The sequence below is a fragment of the Mauremys mutica genome, chromosome 2 (assembly GCF_020497125.1).
Source record: "Mauremys mutica isolate MM-2020 ecotype Southern chromosome 2, ASM2049712v1, whole genome shotgun sequence".
Taxonomy (NCBI): domain Eukaryota; kingdom Metazoa; phylum Chordata; order Testudines; family Geoemydidae; genus Mauremys; species Mauremys mutica.
Genome location: NC_059073.1, coordinates 102,207,000 through 102,223,368, shown reverse-complemented (window position 1 = coordinate 102,223,368; position 16,369 = coordinate 102,207,000). Strand labels below are relative to the sequence as shown.

Below are 16,369 nucleotides of genomic sequence, written 5' to 3'. Positions count from 1 at the left end.
GGTGCCAGCGGGAGGAGGGCAGGAGGCGGCGCGCCGCTCGGCGAGGTCGTGGCAGGACTCTGGGGTCGGGCGGCGTGGCTCCTACCCCCAGGGTCCAGCTGCGACCTCAGCCGGGCGGCGCGGTTCCTGCCCGGCCGCCGGGTCCGGCCCCCGGGTCCGGCTGGGTGGCGTGGTTCCTGCCCGGCGGCACGGCTCCTGCTCAGGTCCGGCCGGACGGCGCAGTTCCTGCCGGCCCCCGGGTCTGGCCCTGACCTCAGCCGGGCGGCGCGGCTCCTGCCAGGCCCCGACCTCCGCCGGGTGGTTCCGGTCCCGGCCCCAGCCCAGTTGGGCCCCCATCTCCAGGCAGCACTGTAAGGTAAGGGAGCAGGTGTGGGATAGAGGGCAGGAGAGTTGGGGGCGGTGGATTAGTGTCAGGGCAGTCAGAGGGCAGGGAACAGGGGGATTGAACGGGGCCAAGGGTCCCGGGGGGGCAGTCAGGAAGGAGTAGGGGTTGGATGGGGTGGCAAGGGGCAGTCAGGGGACAGGGAAGGGGGGTGGATAGAGCACGGGTCCCGGGCGGGGGGCTGTCAAGGAACATGGGGGTTTGGATGGGGCAGGAGTCCGGGGTGGGGGGGCATGACCCCTCATGGGGTGAGAAGGGAACCGGTTGTTAGTATTTTGGCAGCTCATCACTGAGCGGACCCACCGCAGACACGCCTGCGGGAGGTCCACCGAAGCCGCGGGACCAGCGGACCCTCTGCAGGCATGCCTGTGGGAGGTCCACCGGAGCCGCCTGCCGCCCTCCCGGTGACAGGCAGAGTGCCCCCCGCGGCATGCCGCCCCAAGCACGCGCTTGGCGCGCTGGGGTCTGGAGCCGGCCCTGCCCCCAAATAGTTCTGAAGGGCCACGGGACACATTCTGTGTTAGATTGAAATGAAACGAATTGCTGCCTGCACTATGCCCACCGTGCGACCTGTGGGGCTCCCCGAGGACTTCTAAGTCACCACCGGGTGGGTGAAACTATGAAACTAACAATTGCCGGATTCCCTTAAGGCAGTGGTTCCCAAACTGGGGTTCCTGAAATGTTATAGGGGGTTCTTGGGAAAATTCCCTAATGGCGGACAGAGCGGTCCCTAGGGACCCCAGGCAGCAAGGGGCTAGCAGCCCAGAGCCCGTGGACTTCCAAGAGCTGAGCGGATCAAAGCAAGCATATCTATCACACTGATGAGATTTAAACTTCAAGACTCCTTATAAGACATGGAAAGAGAGGTGGATATTTTTTGCTGTTTTTAAAATTAAATAGGCAGCTTGTATTGTTTTTTAAATTATTGTGAAGAACAAGTTTAAGCTTTGTTGTAACATGCGTTATTTGCCTGGACTGCTCAAGACCTGAATGCTTGTGTAGGAGGAACTCTTTGAGTTGGCTTCTTAAATACCTTCATGCTGTTTCACATCGAATACTCCTTGATGAAACATAGGAGCCTTGTCTTATAAAAGGCTTATTCAAAGTGATACAAGCTACTAAAGTGAGATCTTGGAAGAGTGTTGCCATTTTCATAATGTAATAAAAATACTGCAATGATAAATAATAATTAATCATAGTGTGTAATAATCATGTCATAAAAACAAACTTCATATTTCCAAGATCACTGCTTTTATAATTTATACTCAGGTAAAGGAGAAAATCCCTGGAAATATTCATTTTTAGGAGGGGGTTCGCAAGACTTGACATTTTAGTGAAAGGGGTTCTCAGGTTGTTAAAGTTTGGGAAACACTGTCTTAAGGCCAGGTCTAGATAATAAGTGGGAGGTGACGTCATCCATAGTGTTGCAGAAGTATAGGTTGAATTTAATTAATGGAAGTTGCCTGAATAAATTAGCAAAATGAGCTTACCTAGTAGTAGGAGGGGAATTACACATATCTGTTGCAATATTTTATGATTACTGCATTTCCTCATTTCACTTAAGCGTTTACTGCTAATTGATACTGAAGCGTTTTGACTTCACTGATTTGCGTAGCTGTGACAATCCGGCTACAGTTGTAAATGGCAAAACAAGGGTCAGAACGTGTTTACTGGTTTGGAGGAAAGGAAAATTACATTTAAGGAGATGATCAAATCACCAGTACAGAATTCACAATTCAGCGTAATGAAATGTATTTGTATGGCTAAAGATTTAAGTTTTGCTAAGCTAAACAGTTACAGCTGGTTGGAAAAATTTGATGAAAAACAGACAAAAATATTTCCATGCAATTTTACCCTCATTTTCAACCAGTTTCACCATCAATGTAGGGGCCCTGAATAAGACTTCATCTTAGGCAGTAGCTGTCTGCACACCATGCTTATTTGGTGGTAACATCCATTTGTTTCTGAACTGGCAATAGGTTGCTGCCCCCTACACTGAACTATTTATTCTGTTTCTTTCACTTCTTCTGAAGTTATGCTCAGTTGTTCTCCATTTTTAATGTGAGATTTCTTACTTACAGATTTAACTGAGGAATTCCTGCCTTACACCACCGCTTGCCTTCTCTGGCATCCCCTAGTCTCATACTTCAGGGGAATTTATGAATGCGCTGTACTGAACTGGTACACAAGGATAATTGAGACATGGCCTTGGAAGATGAGAGAGCAGCAAGGCCTATGGAAAAGGGAGCTTGAAGGGGAGCTATCTTTAGCTCCTAAGCAGCCTGAGGAGTGAGGTTTCACCACGAGCAAGTGACAAGAGAAGACCGCCTGTGTGTGTGTGTGGGGGGGGGGGTGGTTCCTGGAGGCATCGGCCACATTAACAGCACATGGGATGCAGAGAGCTGTTCCCCTACGAAGCAGAAGCTCTCAGGGCCGGGGGGTGGGCTGCGGAGCGGTCATTGGAGGAAGGGAGAAAAGGGACAGAGATGGACACAGTCGCGTGGGCAGGACTCACTGGGAAGGGGGCGGGGCTCAGCCTCAGGTACTGCTTGGGGCGGTGTTCAGCGCTTGCAGCGTCACGTGATCCCGAGGCTAATAGCGGCCGTGTGGTGGGGAGGATTGGCCGGAGGGCACGAGACTGTGTCCTTCCCCCCCCCTCCCCTGATGTAACCAAGCCGCGACGCAACAGTTTCTTAGAATTAAGGCAAAAAACAGGCTGTAATACTGGGAAAAGCCTCTCATTCATCATTCAACCAATGAGGGGCCGGCGTGGAAAGGCGGAAGAGTCGGGCTCTGATAGGCCGGGCGCTGCCTGACATCCAATCAGCTTGCGCGCGCGGTGATAAGACTGCCCCGAGACGGGTGGGGAGGCCCTCGGTGGAGAGCCGCTGTTACCAGAGGAGGGTCGCGCGCTGCTCAGCGGGGGAGATGGCGGCGGCGGGTGCCCGCGAGGCGTGGCGGGGCCGTTACTACCGGCTCGAGGAGATCCAGGCGCACAACCACAGCCAGAGCACCTGGATCCTGCTGCACCACCGCATCTACGACCTCACCAAGTTCCTGGAGGAGGCGAGTGCCGGGTCCCGGGCGCGCTGGGCTCGGGCTGCGGGGGAGTTTAAATCCCCTGGCGGCGGGTGGAGCGCTGGGGGGAGGGGTCCCGGCGCCAAGCGCCGCACCCGCTGCCCCAGCGGGCTGGGCACTGGCAAGCCGGGGACGGGGCGCAAAACTCCTGCCCACCTGTATCGTAACGTCCCGCGCCCGCGTAGGCCTCTGGGGTCAGAGCCTGAGCAAAGAGGGTGCGTCCCCGCGTAGGGGGAAGGGTGCGGCCCCCCGTTGGGAACACGCGGGGATATCCCCTCAAACCAGTGTGAAGCGTTAACGCGGTGTGTGGAGGCGGAGGAGTTAGACGTGGGGAGGCGCCGCTTTGGAGACGGCTGGTCTGGCCGAGTTAGCAGGGCTTGGAAATGGCAGCTGGTTCTTGTGCAGCGTTTGCTAGAAAGCACCTTTGTCCCCTGAGAGGGGAAGGGCTGTAGGTTTGGCTGCTCGCCGGGGATCGAGGTCAGAAACAGGACCCTGCCTCGTTCTTTGTGCAGTTCAGCGCAGGCTCTCCGACGCGCGGGACCCTGCCGGTTTCAACACACGGGTCCCCAAAACGTCCCAGTCCTTCTCCTGAAAGCCTGACGTGTTGAAAACTTGGTGTCCAGGGCTTAGGATATAATTTAACTTGCCTTCACTCTGTGCATTTTATTGGTGCCTTCTCTACCCCCCCCCCTTCCTTAAAACAGCATAGAAAAGCTACATTTAAGGTAATGTGAATATGATAAAGTTAAGTGCTCACTCACTCGCTTCAACAGTTAAGCTTGTAGGCTTGTGATAGAATGATCTTTAACTGCATGGTCACCTTTCTTTTTTCAGCGCCCCTGACTTATTTAGTGAATGAATGTGCTGGTGCATAATTAATGACATTGTTTCCAGTAACTTAATAAAACAGCAATAAAGAGAGCAAGTGTGCACTGTACAAATTCCCTAACAAATTTTTTGAAAAAATTGTCTTCATCATGATGATTTTAAAATGAAATTATCTAATTTGGCGATGCATTCATCTTGAATACTTCATAGTGAATGAACCAAGAATACAACTTCTATATGATGGCCAAAATTTTGCTCTGCTATTCAAAATAAGCACAGGTGTGAGTTCAGTTAATTCTAGGGAGTTATTCCAAATTTACTGTAAGTTTGAATAGACTTTGGCTCAGAATATGTATGGGCCTGTAGAACTGAGGCCTCCAATTATTTCAAAATCCTGCTTTGGTATTTAAATGTGCTTTAAATACTTGTGCTTCAGGACATAAGCAGATTACTCTAAGATTTTGTCTATACAAAGGTACCTATAGCTTTAATTACAGTGCAGCTTTACTGGTAGAAGCTGTAGTGCAGACAGAACGCTGTTGTCTTCACCACTATATATGTGAAATGCTCAAGTCATATGTCGACAGTAATAGTCAGCACTACTGTATGCATCAGTGATGAATTACTGGTGAGTGTGTATGTGACTAGTGACATGTATTTGACAAAGTGGGTGTTCACCCACGAAAGCTCATCCTCCAATACGTCTGTTAGTCTATAAGATGCCTTTGCTGCTTTTACCGATCCAGACTAACACGGCTACCCCTCTGATACTTGATACTAGTGTAGACAGCCATAGAGAATTCAGATTCGTATGGTTTGAAACATGGGGGCTTAAAACACACTTAAAGATTATATAAAAGTATGTGAAGCTTACAAAGTAAAATGCTCAGGATTACAAAAGTGCAGGATTGAGTTCCATGTATTTATTAGTAATCTTTAACAGAGTACTGAGTCATATTCTGTGTGAAAAAGGGGTTATCTGCTGTTGCAGGTAACCCCTAAAATAACTTGGTGACAGGTTTCAGAGTGGTGGCCATGTTAGTCTGTATCAGCAAAAAGAATGAAGAGTACTTCTGGCACCTTAGCCTAACAAATTTATTTGGGCATAAGTTTTTGTGGGCTAAAACCCACTTCATCGGATGCATGCAGTGGAAAATACAGTAGGAAGATACATATACACAGAATATGAAAAAATAGGTGTTGCCATACCAGCTATAACAAGACTAATCAATTAAGGCGGGCTATTATCAGCAGGAGGAAAAAAACTATTGTAGTGATAATCAGGATGGCCCATTTCCGACAGTTGACAAGAAGGTGTGAGTAATAGTAGGGAGAAAAAAGTAGTATGGGGAAATAGTTTTTACTTTGTGTAATGACCCATCCACTCCCAGTCTTTATTCAAGCCTAATTTTCATGCTAATTTTTTTCCCTTACTGTTTTCCACTGCATGCATCCAGTGAAGTGGGTTTTAGCCCATGAAAGCTTATGCCCAAACAAATTTATTAGTCTCTAAGATGCCACAAGTACTCCTCGTTCTTTTTACCTAAAATTACTATCAACTAAAAGATTAGAGGGGAAAAAATTATCTGCTGTACAATCTAGATGATGATGAAACCCAAGCTTTGTTAATCTATAAATCTTTGCCTCATTGGGGATGGGGGGTTGGATTAAAGTAGCATAAATCTGAGTAGGGTTAGATGTTGTGGTGAGAACATGAGACCTGTCTATACTATAGCTCCTGCTGTTGCTGTCACCAGTGGAACTGCACATTTGGTAAATGATGGCCATCATGCTTGCTTATGCAGACAAGGTCCATGTGTAACTGATGATGAAATCCTGTAAGTGGGAGAGATTTCATGCAGCTAGTGAAATTAGTGATTCTTTCTGACTAAGCCAATTTTCACCTGGCAGGTAGCAATGCTAGAAAAACTTTTGAGAGATATAGCCAGTGAACTTCGGGCAACAAATGAAATGTTTGCTCAGAAACAACAGCTTAAATCATTCTGTCTTCCCAGTGTGTGTGTAATGCAATTTGTAAATGTTAAAGGGAACAACCTCTGTAACATTTTCAAACTAACATGTCTTATTTTCTGTTTACAATGAAATGATTCCAGTTTTAATATCCATAGAAAAGATGAGTAAGCTGTGTAGGAATAGTGTGTCTCAAAGAATAACTTGTCCATAACCAGAATTTGTAAGATCAACTAGAAATGTTATTCAGGCAGCAAAGGAACACTTCAGTTGCTCAGGGTCAAATTCTGCTCTTACATTGGTGTAACTGAGAGGATTTCATAGGCAGCTATTTATCTTTGTATATAATATTTTTAATGTGCAAAATTTGATGATACCCTCATAATATGTACACATTTTTCGAATAATAAAATTTTTAATAGTTTTTAATACAGTGACATCTTTTCTACAGAACTGAATCTGCTGTTTGTAATAGGTGTTTCCCTTATGCTTTCAGTTTTTTTAAGCACTTGGTTCATATGTAGTACAATAGTCATCTTGCACATGTCTGGGAACTCTGTTTTTATAAGATACTGCAACTCTGTTAGTATGGAAGCTTATTTGGGTAACGCTGTAATGAGAACACAGTTTGATCATGAAGATTGAAAGCTTGGTAGCCCCGCCACTGCAGCAGTGTGTCCATATCTCTTCAATACTTCAACATCATTCTAGGGCAGAAGTTCTCAAACTGGCGGTAGGGACCCCTCAGGGGGTCGCAAGGGTATTACATGGGGGGGTCACAAGCTGTCAGCCTCCACCCCAAACCCTACTTTGCCTCCAGCATTTATAATGGTGTAAAATATATTAAAAGGTGGTTTTAATTTATTTGTGGGGGGGGAGGGAGGCAGCACACTCAGAGGCTTGCTATGTGACAGGGATCACCGGTACAAAAGTTTGAGAACCACTGTTCTAGGTGAAGGGAACTACTCCTACCTGGGAGGATACTACATTCACATATGCCTGTAATTGTTTCAAATCCTGCATTTGTCCTATTGGTGGGGAAGGAGACTGGAGAATTACTGCAATGTTTATTTGTAACAGAAACAGAAGCCTTTTATGAGAGCATTTTATGCAGCAACCTGAACGAGAGTAAAGATTTTCCTCTACAGCAGGGGTTCTCAAACTGGGGGTCGGGACCCCTCAGGTGGTCGCAAAGTTATTACATGGTTGGTCGCGAGCCATCAGCCTCCACCTCAAACCCCCGCTTTGCATCCAGCATTTATAATGGTGTTAAATATATAAAAGTTTTTAATATATGGGTGGGAGGGAAGAGGGTCGCACTCAGAGGCTAGCTATGTGAAAGGGATCACCAGTACAAAAGATTGAGAAGCACTGCTCTACGGGGTCATTAAAAAGCGAAAAGTTTGGGACCACAGTCTGAAAATTCTGAGGTTGTATTTCAACAGCTTTGAATGGATGTTTCTGAAACTGAGCTTTATTGACTTTAGTGCTGTCCTTAGTGGTACTACTGGTTGAGGTGGTAAATAAAAACAAATTCAAGTGAAAGAAATGGACATATGAACTAATTGTTCTAAATTCAGTATTGGAGTGTACAGTTGTGTGTGGTTAATGAGGCTGGGGGAAAATATCATGCCTTAGTAGGCATCATTTAATAAGGCTGGTGGCATTTGTATTTCTTCTTGGCTGCTTTTGGGCCTCTCTGTGTGCAGCTCATCTGATGTCTTAACATGCTCTAGACTATGTACCCTGATATGGTTCCTCCTAATCACTGGAATAAGCTTACAAGGGAGGTTGTGGAATCGCTATCATTGGAAGCTTTTAAGACCAGGTTGGACAAACACCTATCTAGAGTTACTTGATCTTACCATAGTGCAGGAGGCTGGACTTGACTTCTCGAGCTCCCTTCCAGTCGATTCTGTGAAGGCATTACATCACATAGATAGATGATAGGGCATTGGACTATCCTGGCTCTGTGGTATTTTTACCACATGCTGGAAAGCTGTGGATGCTTTCATTGGATGTGCCACACCTGATCTTTCAGTTGTCTGGGCCATTGTAGTAACACTGTTACTCAAACTCAGGTTACATCCTACCATAGCAAAATCTTGATGGCCGTTCAGGATTTACTCTTCAAAAATACTGAGGGCTCCTTCATATCCATTGAATTTGTTGCAGGTTTGAACCTGTAATAGTGTAGCACAAGCCATTAGCTTCCTTTCTTCACCCTCCTCCACACACATTTTAAAAAGTATTTACTGCATTACTCTTAATATGTTGAAAACCAGTAATATTTTATTGTTTTCTGGCATGTCTACAAAATCAAACCTGGTGTAGTTCAGGAGAATACATTTCTGCAACATAAGATTTATTAAATTTGTTTTGGTTGTCTGTACTCTTACATAACAGAAACTTGAAATAATAAATTGTTTCATGCTAACAGGAGAGAGAATTGCCTAAACCTTATATACAGCAATTCCTTGTGGGAGTGAATTTGCTTAAAAGCAATGCATGAATCAATTGGAAGGTAATGGAACTGTTTTTAATACAAATCTAGTAGTACCCAATACACAAGTGGAAACCGCTAGGTATCTCCTGTGAGTTAAGTAAATAATTCCATTGTGAAAGTGAGGAAGCTGGAACAGAGGTTAGCTTGCCTAAGGTCAAAGAGGGAGTCTGGGAAAAGACCATAGTCTGTTCCACGCCCTAAATAAAAGATCATAATTTCTTACAAACACTTGTGAATTACTGGGAGTGGACAACATTGTATGCTTGATGTGTAGGGTGGATAAAGATTTCTTTTCTAAAATCAGTTTATTGAAATCAGCTTTGTTAATTTAAGTTCAATACACACTTTTAAAAAAACTTGTTTACAATTAAATTTTAAATTGACAGCCTATGTTGAAGCCTGAACTTCTCTATTAAAATCATTTAAAATAAATAGTACACATTTGCTGTCAAGTTTTAAAGAAAGTAAAACTACTCAAGGGGTGGAAATTTATGGCTATGTATCTAGAACCGAAGTTCGTCGAAGTACCCTAAACTAGTTTTTGACAGCGTAGCCTTTTCTGCAGGCGCAGAGAATATTTTCTGCATTTCAGTTCAGTTCAATGCCTAGTTCATGCAAAGTTAAAAAACCAATTGGGAGTTGAAAAAAGCTGGAAAGCTTGTTTTCCTTTTAGTTTTCATTCATAGGGCTTGGCTACACTTACAAATTTGCAGCGCTGCAGCAGGGTGTGAAAACACACCCTCTCCAGCGCTGCAAATTGCGGCGCTGCAAAGTGCCAGTGTGGTCAAAGCCCCAGCGCTGGGAGCGCGGCTCCCAGCGCTGTACGTTATTCCCCACAGGGAGGTGGAGTACGGACAGCGCTGGGAGAGCTCTCTCCCAGCGCTGGCGCTTTGACTACACTTAGCGCTTCAAAGCGCTGCCGCGGCAGCGCTTTGAAGTGCTAAGTGTAGCCACAGCCATAGATTCAAGGTGTGAGGGGATGAGATCTTCTAGTTCTAAAACACTGAAGGACATGATAATAAGAAACAATCAATTCAATACATTAACTCAGATAATACTTCCTTTGTCTATTGAATGTTTCAAATGCAAAACATGATTTAGTAAACTTTTTATATATCCAATACATGTATGATAGTTTTTATTTAATAGAAAATACAATGCAATTTTTTGTATTAATTAAATTTGAGTTTTCATCCAAAATAGATCTTGACACAAGTGAAATATGAATAGTAAATAAAGCATGTATTAGTCACCATTTTCTAATATAATAAAAATATAAAAATTAAGATGTGAATAAATGTACATTAAGCTATATAATTGCTTAAATAAATGTGTAGTGTATCCTCTTAGCAAAAAGCACCATATTTAGTGTAAAGGCTATAGTTCAGTGGTTCTCAAACTTTTGTATTGGTGACCCCTTTCGCACAGCAAGCCTGAGTGCAACCCCCCATCCCCGTTATAAATTAAACCCACATTTTTTTTATATTTAACACTATTATAAATGCGGGGGGTGGAGGCTGACAGCTTGTGACTCCCCAAGTAATAACTTTGTGACACCCCCCCGAGGGGTCACGACCCCCAGTTTGAGAACCCTTGCTATATAGTTAGTTGCATATCAACATGTTTTGATAGTTATCAACCAGTGAGAATCAGCCTTTCTTTAGCAAAATAACTAAAAAGTACAACTGCAAAACATGATTCAGATCTATTATTTAAATCAAGATTTCCTGCTTGCTGATAGAATCAATTTTAATTATGATTTATAAATCATGTTGATTTAAATCAATCCACACTGCTTATGGCTCCTTGAGGTGGTGGATAGGTTACGTTTTGGGTCTTAGAGGAGATTGACAAGGAAGACCCAACAGCTTTGTTTAAAAAAACAAAAAACAAAAACTGTTTAGGATGATAGAGAATTCTCAGAAATATGAACAGGTTTATTGAACAAGTTTATCTCTTGTCCATGAGAGAAGGTCAGCAAAGACTCCAGCTTGTGGAGAGCTATTGCTCTGCAAATCCTGGGTATGAGACAGGATTCTCAATGTAGATTTTTCGCTGAAAAAAGTGATAGATACAATTGAGGCTTTTAAACATGCATATATTGCACTTAAGTGGTTCTCAGCCTGTTCAGTACTATGGCCCTATTACAAAAGATATTTGAGATGCCTCTCCCATAGTTTCAGGTCTCGCCTTTAGGAAACAGTGTCGTCATGACCCCAGTTTGAGAACCTAGTGCTCTTTAAATTAAGATATTTGTGATTTTTACATTTAAAGTATAGGGAGTAGCACAGACTCTGTAAATATGGTAAGTGATAAATAGCAGTCTTTAAAGGATGCCTATCAGGTTTTTGACTTTTTCCATATCTAAGCATAGTGATCCCCTTATCAATCTGCAAGTCTGGTGTGATTAACTGAAGAGTACTTTTTCCCTGTAAAAGAGAGACTGAAACATATTGTGGCCTTATTCAGCTCCTGTTGAAGTTAATTGGAGCTTTTCCATTAACTTCAGTGGGAACTGGATCAGACCCTTGGAGAGACAGATTCGGCAGAGAAACAGTTGAGCAGACTCTGAATCTGAATTGTGCCTCTCCCTTCAAAGACTCTAAATGTGATCCATAGTAGAAACACTCTACTACACTTGTTTTAATGTTTGTCTAATCTTCAGTCTCCTGTTCGTATTATCTGATTATCACCTCCAGGGACTTGCATCCCAAAAGTTTGTTTTAGCAATATAATTTTCAAAGGTAAAAAATGTATTTTGTGTGACTGTCTTATCTGCTCTAGCTGTTGTGTCACTTTGGGGGAAATTCATCTGATGAGGCTAGTCAGCTATCTCAAAAATGGGATTTGGGGAGATGACAGACAAAAAGTAAAATGTTACCGGGATGCAGGAAGGAGACCAGGGGCGGCTCTAGGCACCAGCAAAACAAGCTGGTGCCTAGGGCGGCAAAATGTAGGGGGCGTCGGGGAGGGCGGGAGGCTGGGCTGGCGGACCTGCCGCAGTCATGCCTGCGGGAGGTCCACCGGAGCCCCGGGACGAGTGGACCTGCCGCAGGCAAGACAGCGGAGGGGGCGCGCGTCCCGCGGCGCGGCTGGGCCGCCCGCAGGCAAGACTGCGGCAGGTCCACCGGAGCCGCGGGACCACGGCACCCGCCGCAGTCATGCCTGCGGCAGGTCTGCTCGTCCCGGGCTCCGGTTGACCTGCCGCAGTCATGCCTGCGGGAGCTTAACCGGAGCCGCGGGAAGAGGGGACCCGCCGCAGGACCGGGGAAGGGTGGCGCAGCGCACCGCGCTGCTTGGGGCAGCCTGATTTCTAGAGCCGCCCCTGAAGGAGACTACTGTGTACTATGTCGCAACACAGTAGAACTCACCACATGACTATTCATTTTATTGGTATGGACAGAATGAATCTATTTGTCTACAGTGGAGCTTGGGTATGATTCCCAGTACATTTAGATGTACCCATATTAGCTCCGCTTGAGCTAGCTTGCTCAAAAATAGCACTGAAGCTGGTGTAGAATGGGCAGTGGCGTGGGTTAGCTGTCTGAGTACATAGGCAGAGGGCCTGGACAGGTACATACTTTGGGCAGCTAGCCTGTACTACTCCAGTTACACTGTGATTTTTCACATGCTAGTGCAAGCAGAGCTATCACTGGTATGTCTGTTTAAGCTGGGAATCACCCCCCACCCAGCTCCAAGTATGAGGTAGCCTAAGGCTATGGCTACACTTGCACTTCAAAGCGCTGCCGCGGCAGCGCTTTGAAGCGCTAAGTGTAGTCAAAGCGCCAGTGCTGGGAGATGTCCGTACTCCACCTCCCTGTGGGGAATAACGTACAGCGCTGCGCTCCCAGCGCTGGGGCTTTGACCACACTGGCGCTTTGCAGCGCTGCAATTTGCAGCGCTGGAGAAGGGTGTGTTTTCACACCCTGCTGCAGCGCTGCAAATTTGCAAGTGTAGCCAAGGCCTAAGTGACAATATTACAGGACTCATAGCATCATTCAGTAATGTAAAAGTACAGTTTAGTTCCACCTGCACAGAAAAGAACACTGGTAAAGTATCTTTGGGGCATGTGCTGCTTAAATGTAACAGTCTGTGAATGTAACATGTGCATGCTATCTTAACATTGACCGTAGAACCATTCAGTTGTATTACATAACTAAAATATTGATGAAGCATGGGGCATGGTATGAGAAGACTCCAAAGTCCTAGCTATGAGAACTGCAGCTAAGAAGCATGAAAAGCATTTGTGGGGACTTACTAAACGTCTGCAGATTCAATTAAAAGAAGTAATATTTAGCTCTTATTTCTAATAGTTCTTAGTGCTTTATAAAGAAGAGTAAATACTATCCTCCTCCTTTAACAGATGGGGGAAAGGGCACAGAGGTGAACTGACTTGTCCATGGTGACTCAGCTGATAGGTGGATTATTTAAAAAAAAAAAAAAAATCCAGTTTCTCCTTTGGCTCCCTGCCTAGCTGTAATAGTTTAAAAGTACAAAGACAAAATGGAAGTCATTCTTCCAGGCTTTTGAAAACTTAGCTGAGTATAGAACTCATCAGATAAGTTTAGTGTCAGCTACTTTATTTGGAAAAGCACGCTATACAGTATACCGTGAGGGGGGAGAGGAATCGGTCATTCTGGGAGCAGTCCTTCAATCCTTTTGAAGTGAGTGGCGGTGGATTAAGTCTAGATCTGTCCCAAATGCAATCAAAGGGCCTGCTATTATAAAATTCAAGAGTTTGTGATATTCTGACTCCCTGCCAGTGCTGCTTCCTGCTCCTTATTCCCTATAGTGGAGACCCAAATATTCTGATAGTGACCTTTTCCCTACTGTGGATCCAAATTTTGCAAGCTTGCTAACACGTCTTCAGTGCTGGACCCAGATCTGAAGATTCATGGATATTGCCTTAACCCATGGTGTATGGAAAAGTTGCTTAATTAGGGTGGCTAACTTCATGAAACTTTGAACTCTGACATAGAAAAGTATTAATGACTTGTACCACTTGGAGGGTTTCAGAATATTAAGTAATACAGACAGTTGACTAAGTTGATAACAATATTTCAGAAATTCACATTATTTGATAAAAAATTTCTAATCACTGTATGCTTTTGTTAAAATTATTGAGTTTTCTGGAATTTAAGGCCAAGTCTAAAGTAGAAAACTTTGCTGATATTGTAGTGTCAGGTGTGTGATTTTTCTATTTTGCAGTGTTTCTGTACTGCCAAAACCCTAGAGTAGATGCAGTTATAGCATCATAAAAGTGCTTTTGCTGATGTAACTTATTTTGCTTAGGGAACTGGCATAAGCAATATCAGGAAAAGCATTTGTGTATAGCTGTGTCTACACTACAAGGGTTTGGTATAGCTCTCCTGATAAAACTTTTCTAATGTAGACCTGGCCAAAGTATGTATTAAGAAATTCCAAGATTCTCCATTAATGGAAAAAACTCTCTGCAGCATTTGTTTACACTTGAGTTGCTGAAAAGTGTCAGATAATCAGACTGAAATCATTTACTATAAAGCAGGACTCAATTAACTTCCTGGTGTTACATTAAGCTATTAAAGTAAACTAAAAGAGAACCGTAACACAACTTGGAAAGTTGACTTTTAATGACTTTCCAATGGAAAAGGCCTTACAATTGTCACCCTCATTTTTTTGTTAAGAGGGTGTAGTGCAGTATTATGTTTCTTTTTTGTCTTCTACAGAGAACTGAGCACTTCAGTGAGGATGTTTGTAGGTACGTGACTTTGTTTATTTAATGAGTAAGATAAATGGCAAGAGCTTCACTGACATGTAAAGTTTTGAAACATTTGTATTTAATAAATGTTTAGCAGTTCAAGGCACAAATAAATCACTGGCTTATGTATTTTGTCTGCTGTATGGCTGGCAAGTATGTATGATTATCTGAGGTTTAATTTACCCTTAAGTTTTACCAGCATAGCTGTCAGTAATGTGAAAAAAAAGAAATTACAACCCTAATTGGGAGTAGATGCAATTATACTGGCAAAAAGATCCATTTGCTGGTTTAATTTATTACATTTGGGGAACTGGCTCAAGCCATACCAGCAAAAGGGCTCTTTGGCTAGCATCAGCTGCGTCTCTGCTAGGGAGGGCTTTACCATTGTATCTGTAGTGGTAAACCCTTTTAAATGTAGACAAGGCCTAAGTTACTTGCTGTAGATAAGAGATCCTACTTTTAGGGCCTAAGAAGTTCTGAAGTGGTTTTCTTTTCTGTTTGGGGCTATTTATTTCCAAGCATAGTAGATGTAAAAATACTCAAAGCTTTTTTTAAAGCTGGATTAACCCTTTCTGAATACTCAGGGCTTGGCTACACTTGAGAGTTGCAGCGCTGGTGGAGGCTTTCCAGCGCTGCAACTTAGTAACTGTCCACACCTGCAAGGCACATCCAGTGCTGCAACTCCCTGGCTGCAGCGCTGGCTGTACACCTGGTCTGCTTGGGGTGTAACGAGTGCATCGCTGGTGATGCAGCGCTGCTCGTCGGGTGTGGCCACACACAGCGCTGTTATTGGCCTCCAGAGTATTAGGGGAGATCCCAGAATGCTTTTAACTAATTACTCTCTTTGTTTTGTTATGCAGCCTCTCTTTGTTTTGTTGTGAATGCAGGGCTCCGGGAGCTGCTTATCTAAAAAACAAACACAGCTCCTGTTTGCTGTGATCAATCTGTAACTCAGTGAACAATCAAATGAGAGAAACCCTGTGAATGAGGCAGGCAGGGGGATGAGTGAGTGTTTGCTTGACGAGAGAAACAGCGGGGGCGGGGCGGAGAAAGGGAGTCCATTGGAGCAGCTGCTTATCTGGTCTGTAGGCTGTTTGCAGTTAAGCGTAAGGGGTCAGGAAAAATTTCTGATTTTGCAAGGCAGGGAGCTGATACACAGTGTCGGCTCCAAAAATCCACACTCTCTCTCTCTCTCCTGCTCCCTGTCACACAACACCCCACCCCCTCTTTTGAAAAGCATGTTGCTGCCACTTGAACGCTGGGATAGCTGCCCATAATGCATCACTCCCAACAGCGCTGCAAATGCTGCAAATGTGGCCACACTGCAGCGCTGGTAGCTGTGAGTGTGGCCACACACCAGCGCTTTCCCTACACAGCTGTACGACCACCACTGTAACTCCCAGTGCTGCAACTCTCAAGTGTAGCCAAGCCCTCAGTTATGCAAGTAACTTTGCTGTCCAACAGGTTATGTTGATTCAGTTTGTTAAACATACTGTAGATTTCAAAGGTAGTCAAGTTTAGTGCTCATTTAAGACCTTTGTCCTGGCATTTCACCACATAGTTATCAAAACTGATTCATGGCCAGGATTTGTAATGAGTGCCACATCTGCCTTGTGTAATCTCTCTTCTGCATACCCTCGTTTAACCTTTTTTGGCTCAGTTACTATGCATAATCTTTACTCTTTGCACTTTTTTAGCTTCTTCTTTTGCTTAGTCATTGTGGATGAGCACAGATCTGACTTCTTTAAAGAACTTCTACAGTTATACAATAAATGTATTTAAAATAATGAGAATTAGTACAATTTATGGGTATTTTGGCACTGCCACCTTATTTGAAACTCTGGTAGCAGCAACTGTTTCCTTGTGA

The 16,369-nt window shown here is 44.3% G+C and overlaps 1 protein-coding gene across 3 annotated transcripts in view; it reads left to right on the top strand.

The window, feature by feature from the left end:
• Positions 1–3,209: 3,209 nt before the first annotated feature.
• LOC123363888 (cytochrome b5) overlaps positions 3,210–16,369 on the top strand; it is a 29,845-nt gene continuing 16,685 nt past the window's right edge. The window contains exon 1 of one of the 3 annotated variants that reach the window (XM_045005422.1): positions 3,210–3,448. In XM_045005422.1, coding sequence (XP_044861357.1) covers positions 3,311–3,448 — 138 coding nt within the window. In that variant the 5' untranslated portion in view covers positions 3,210–3,310. The remainder of the gene's footprint in view (positions 3,449–16,369) is intronic. The other 2 variants (XM_045005421.1, XM_045005423.1) reach the window with 2 other exon arrangements.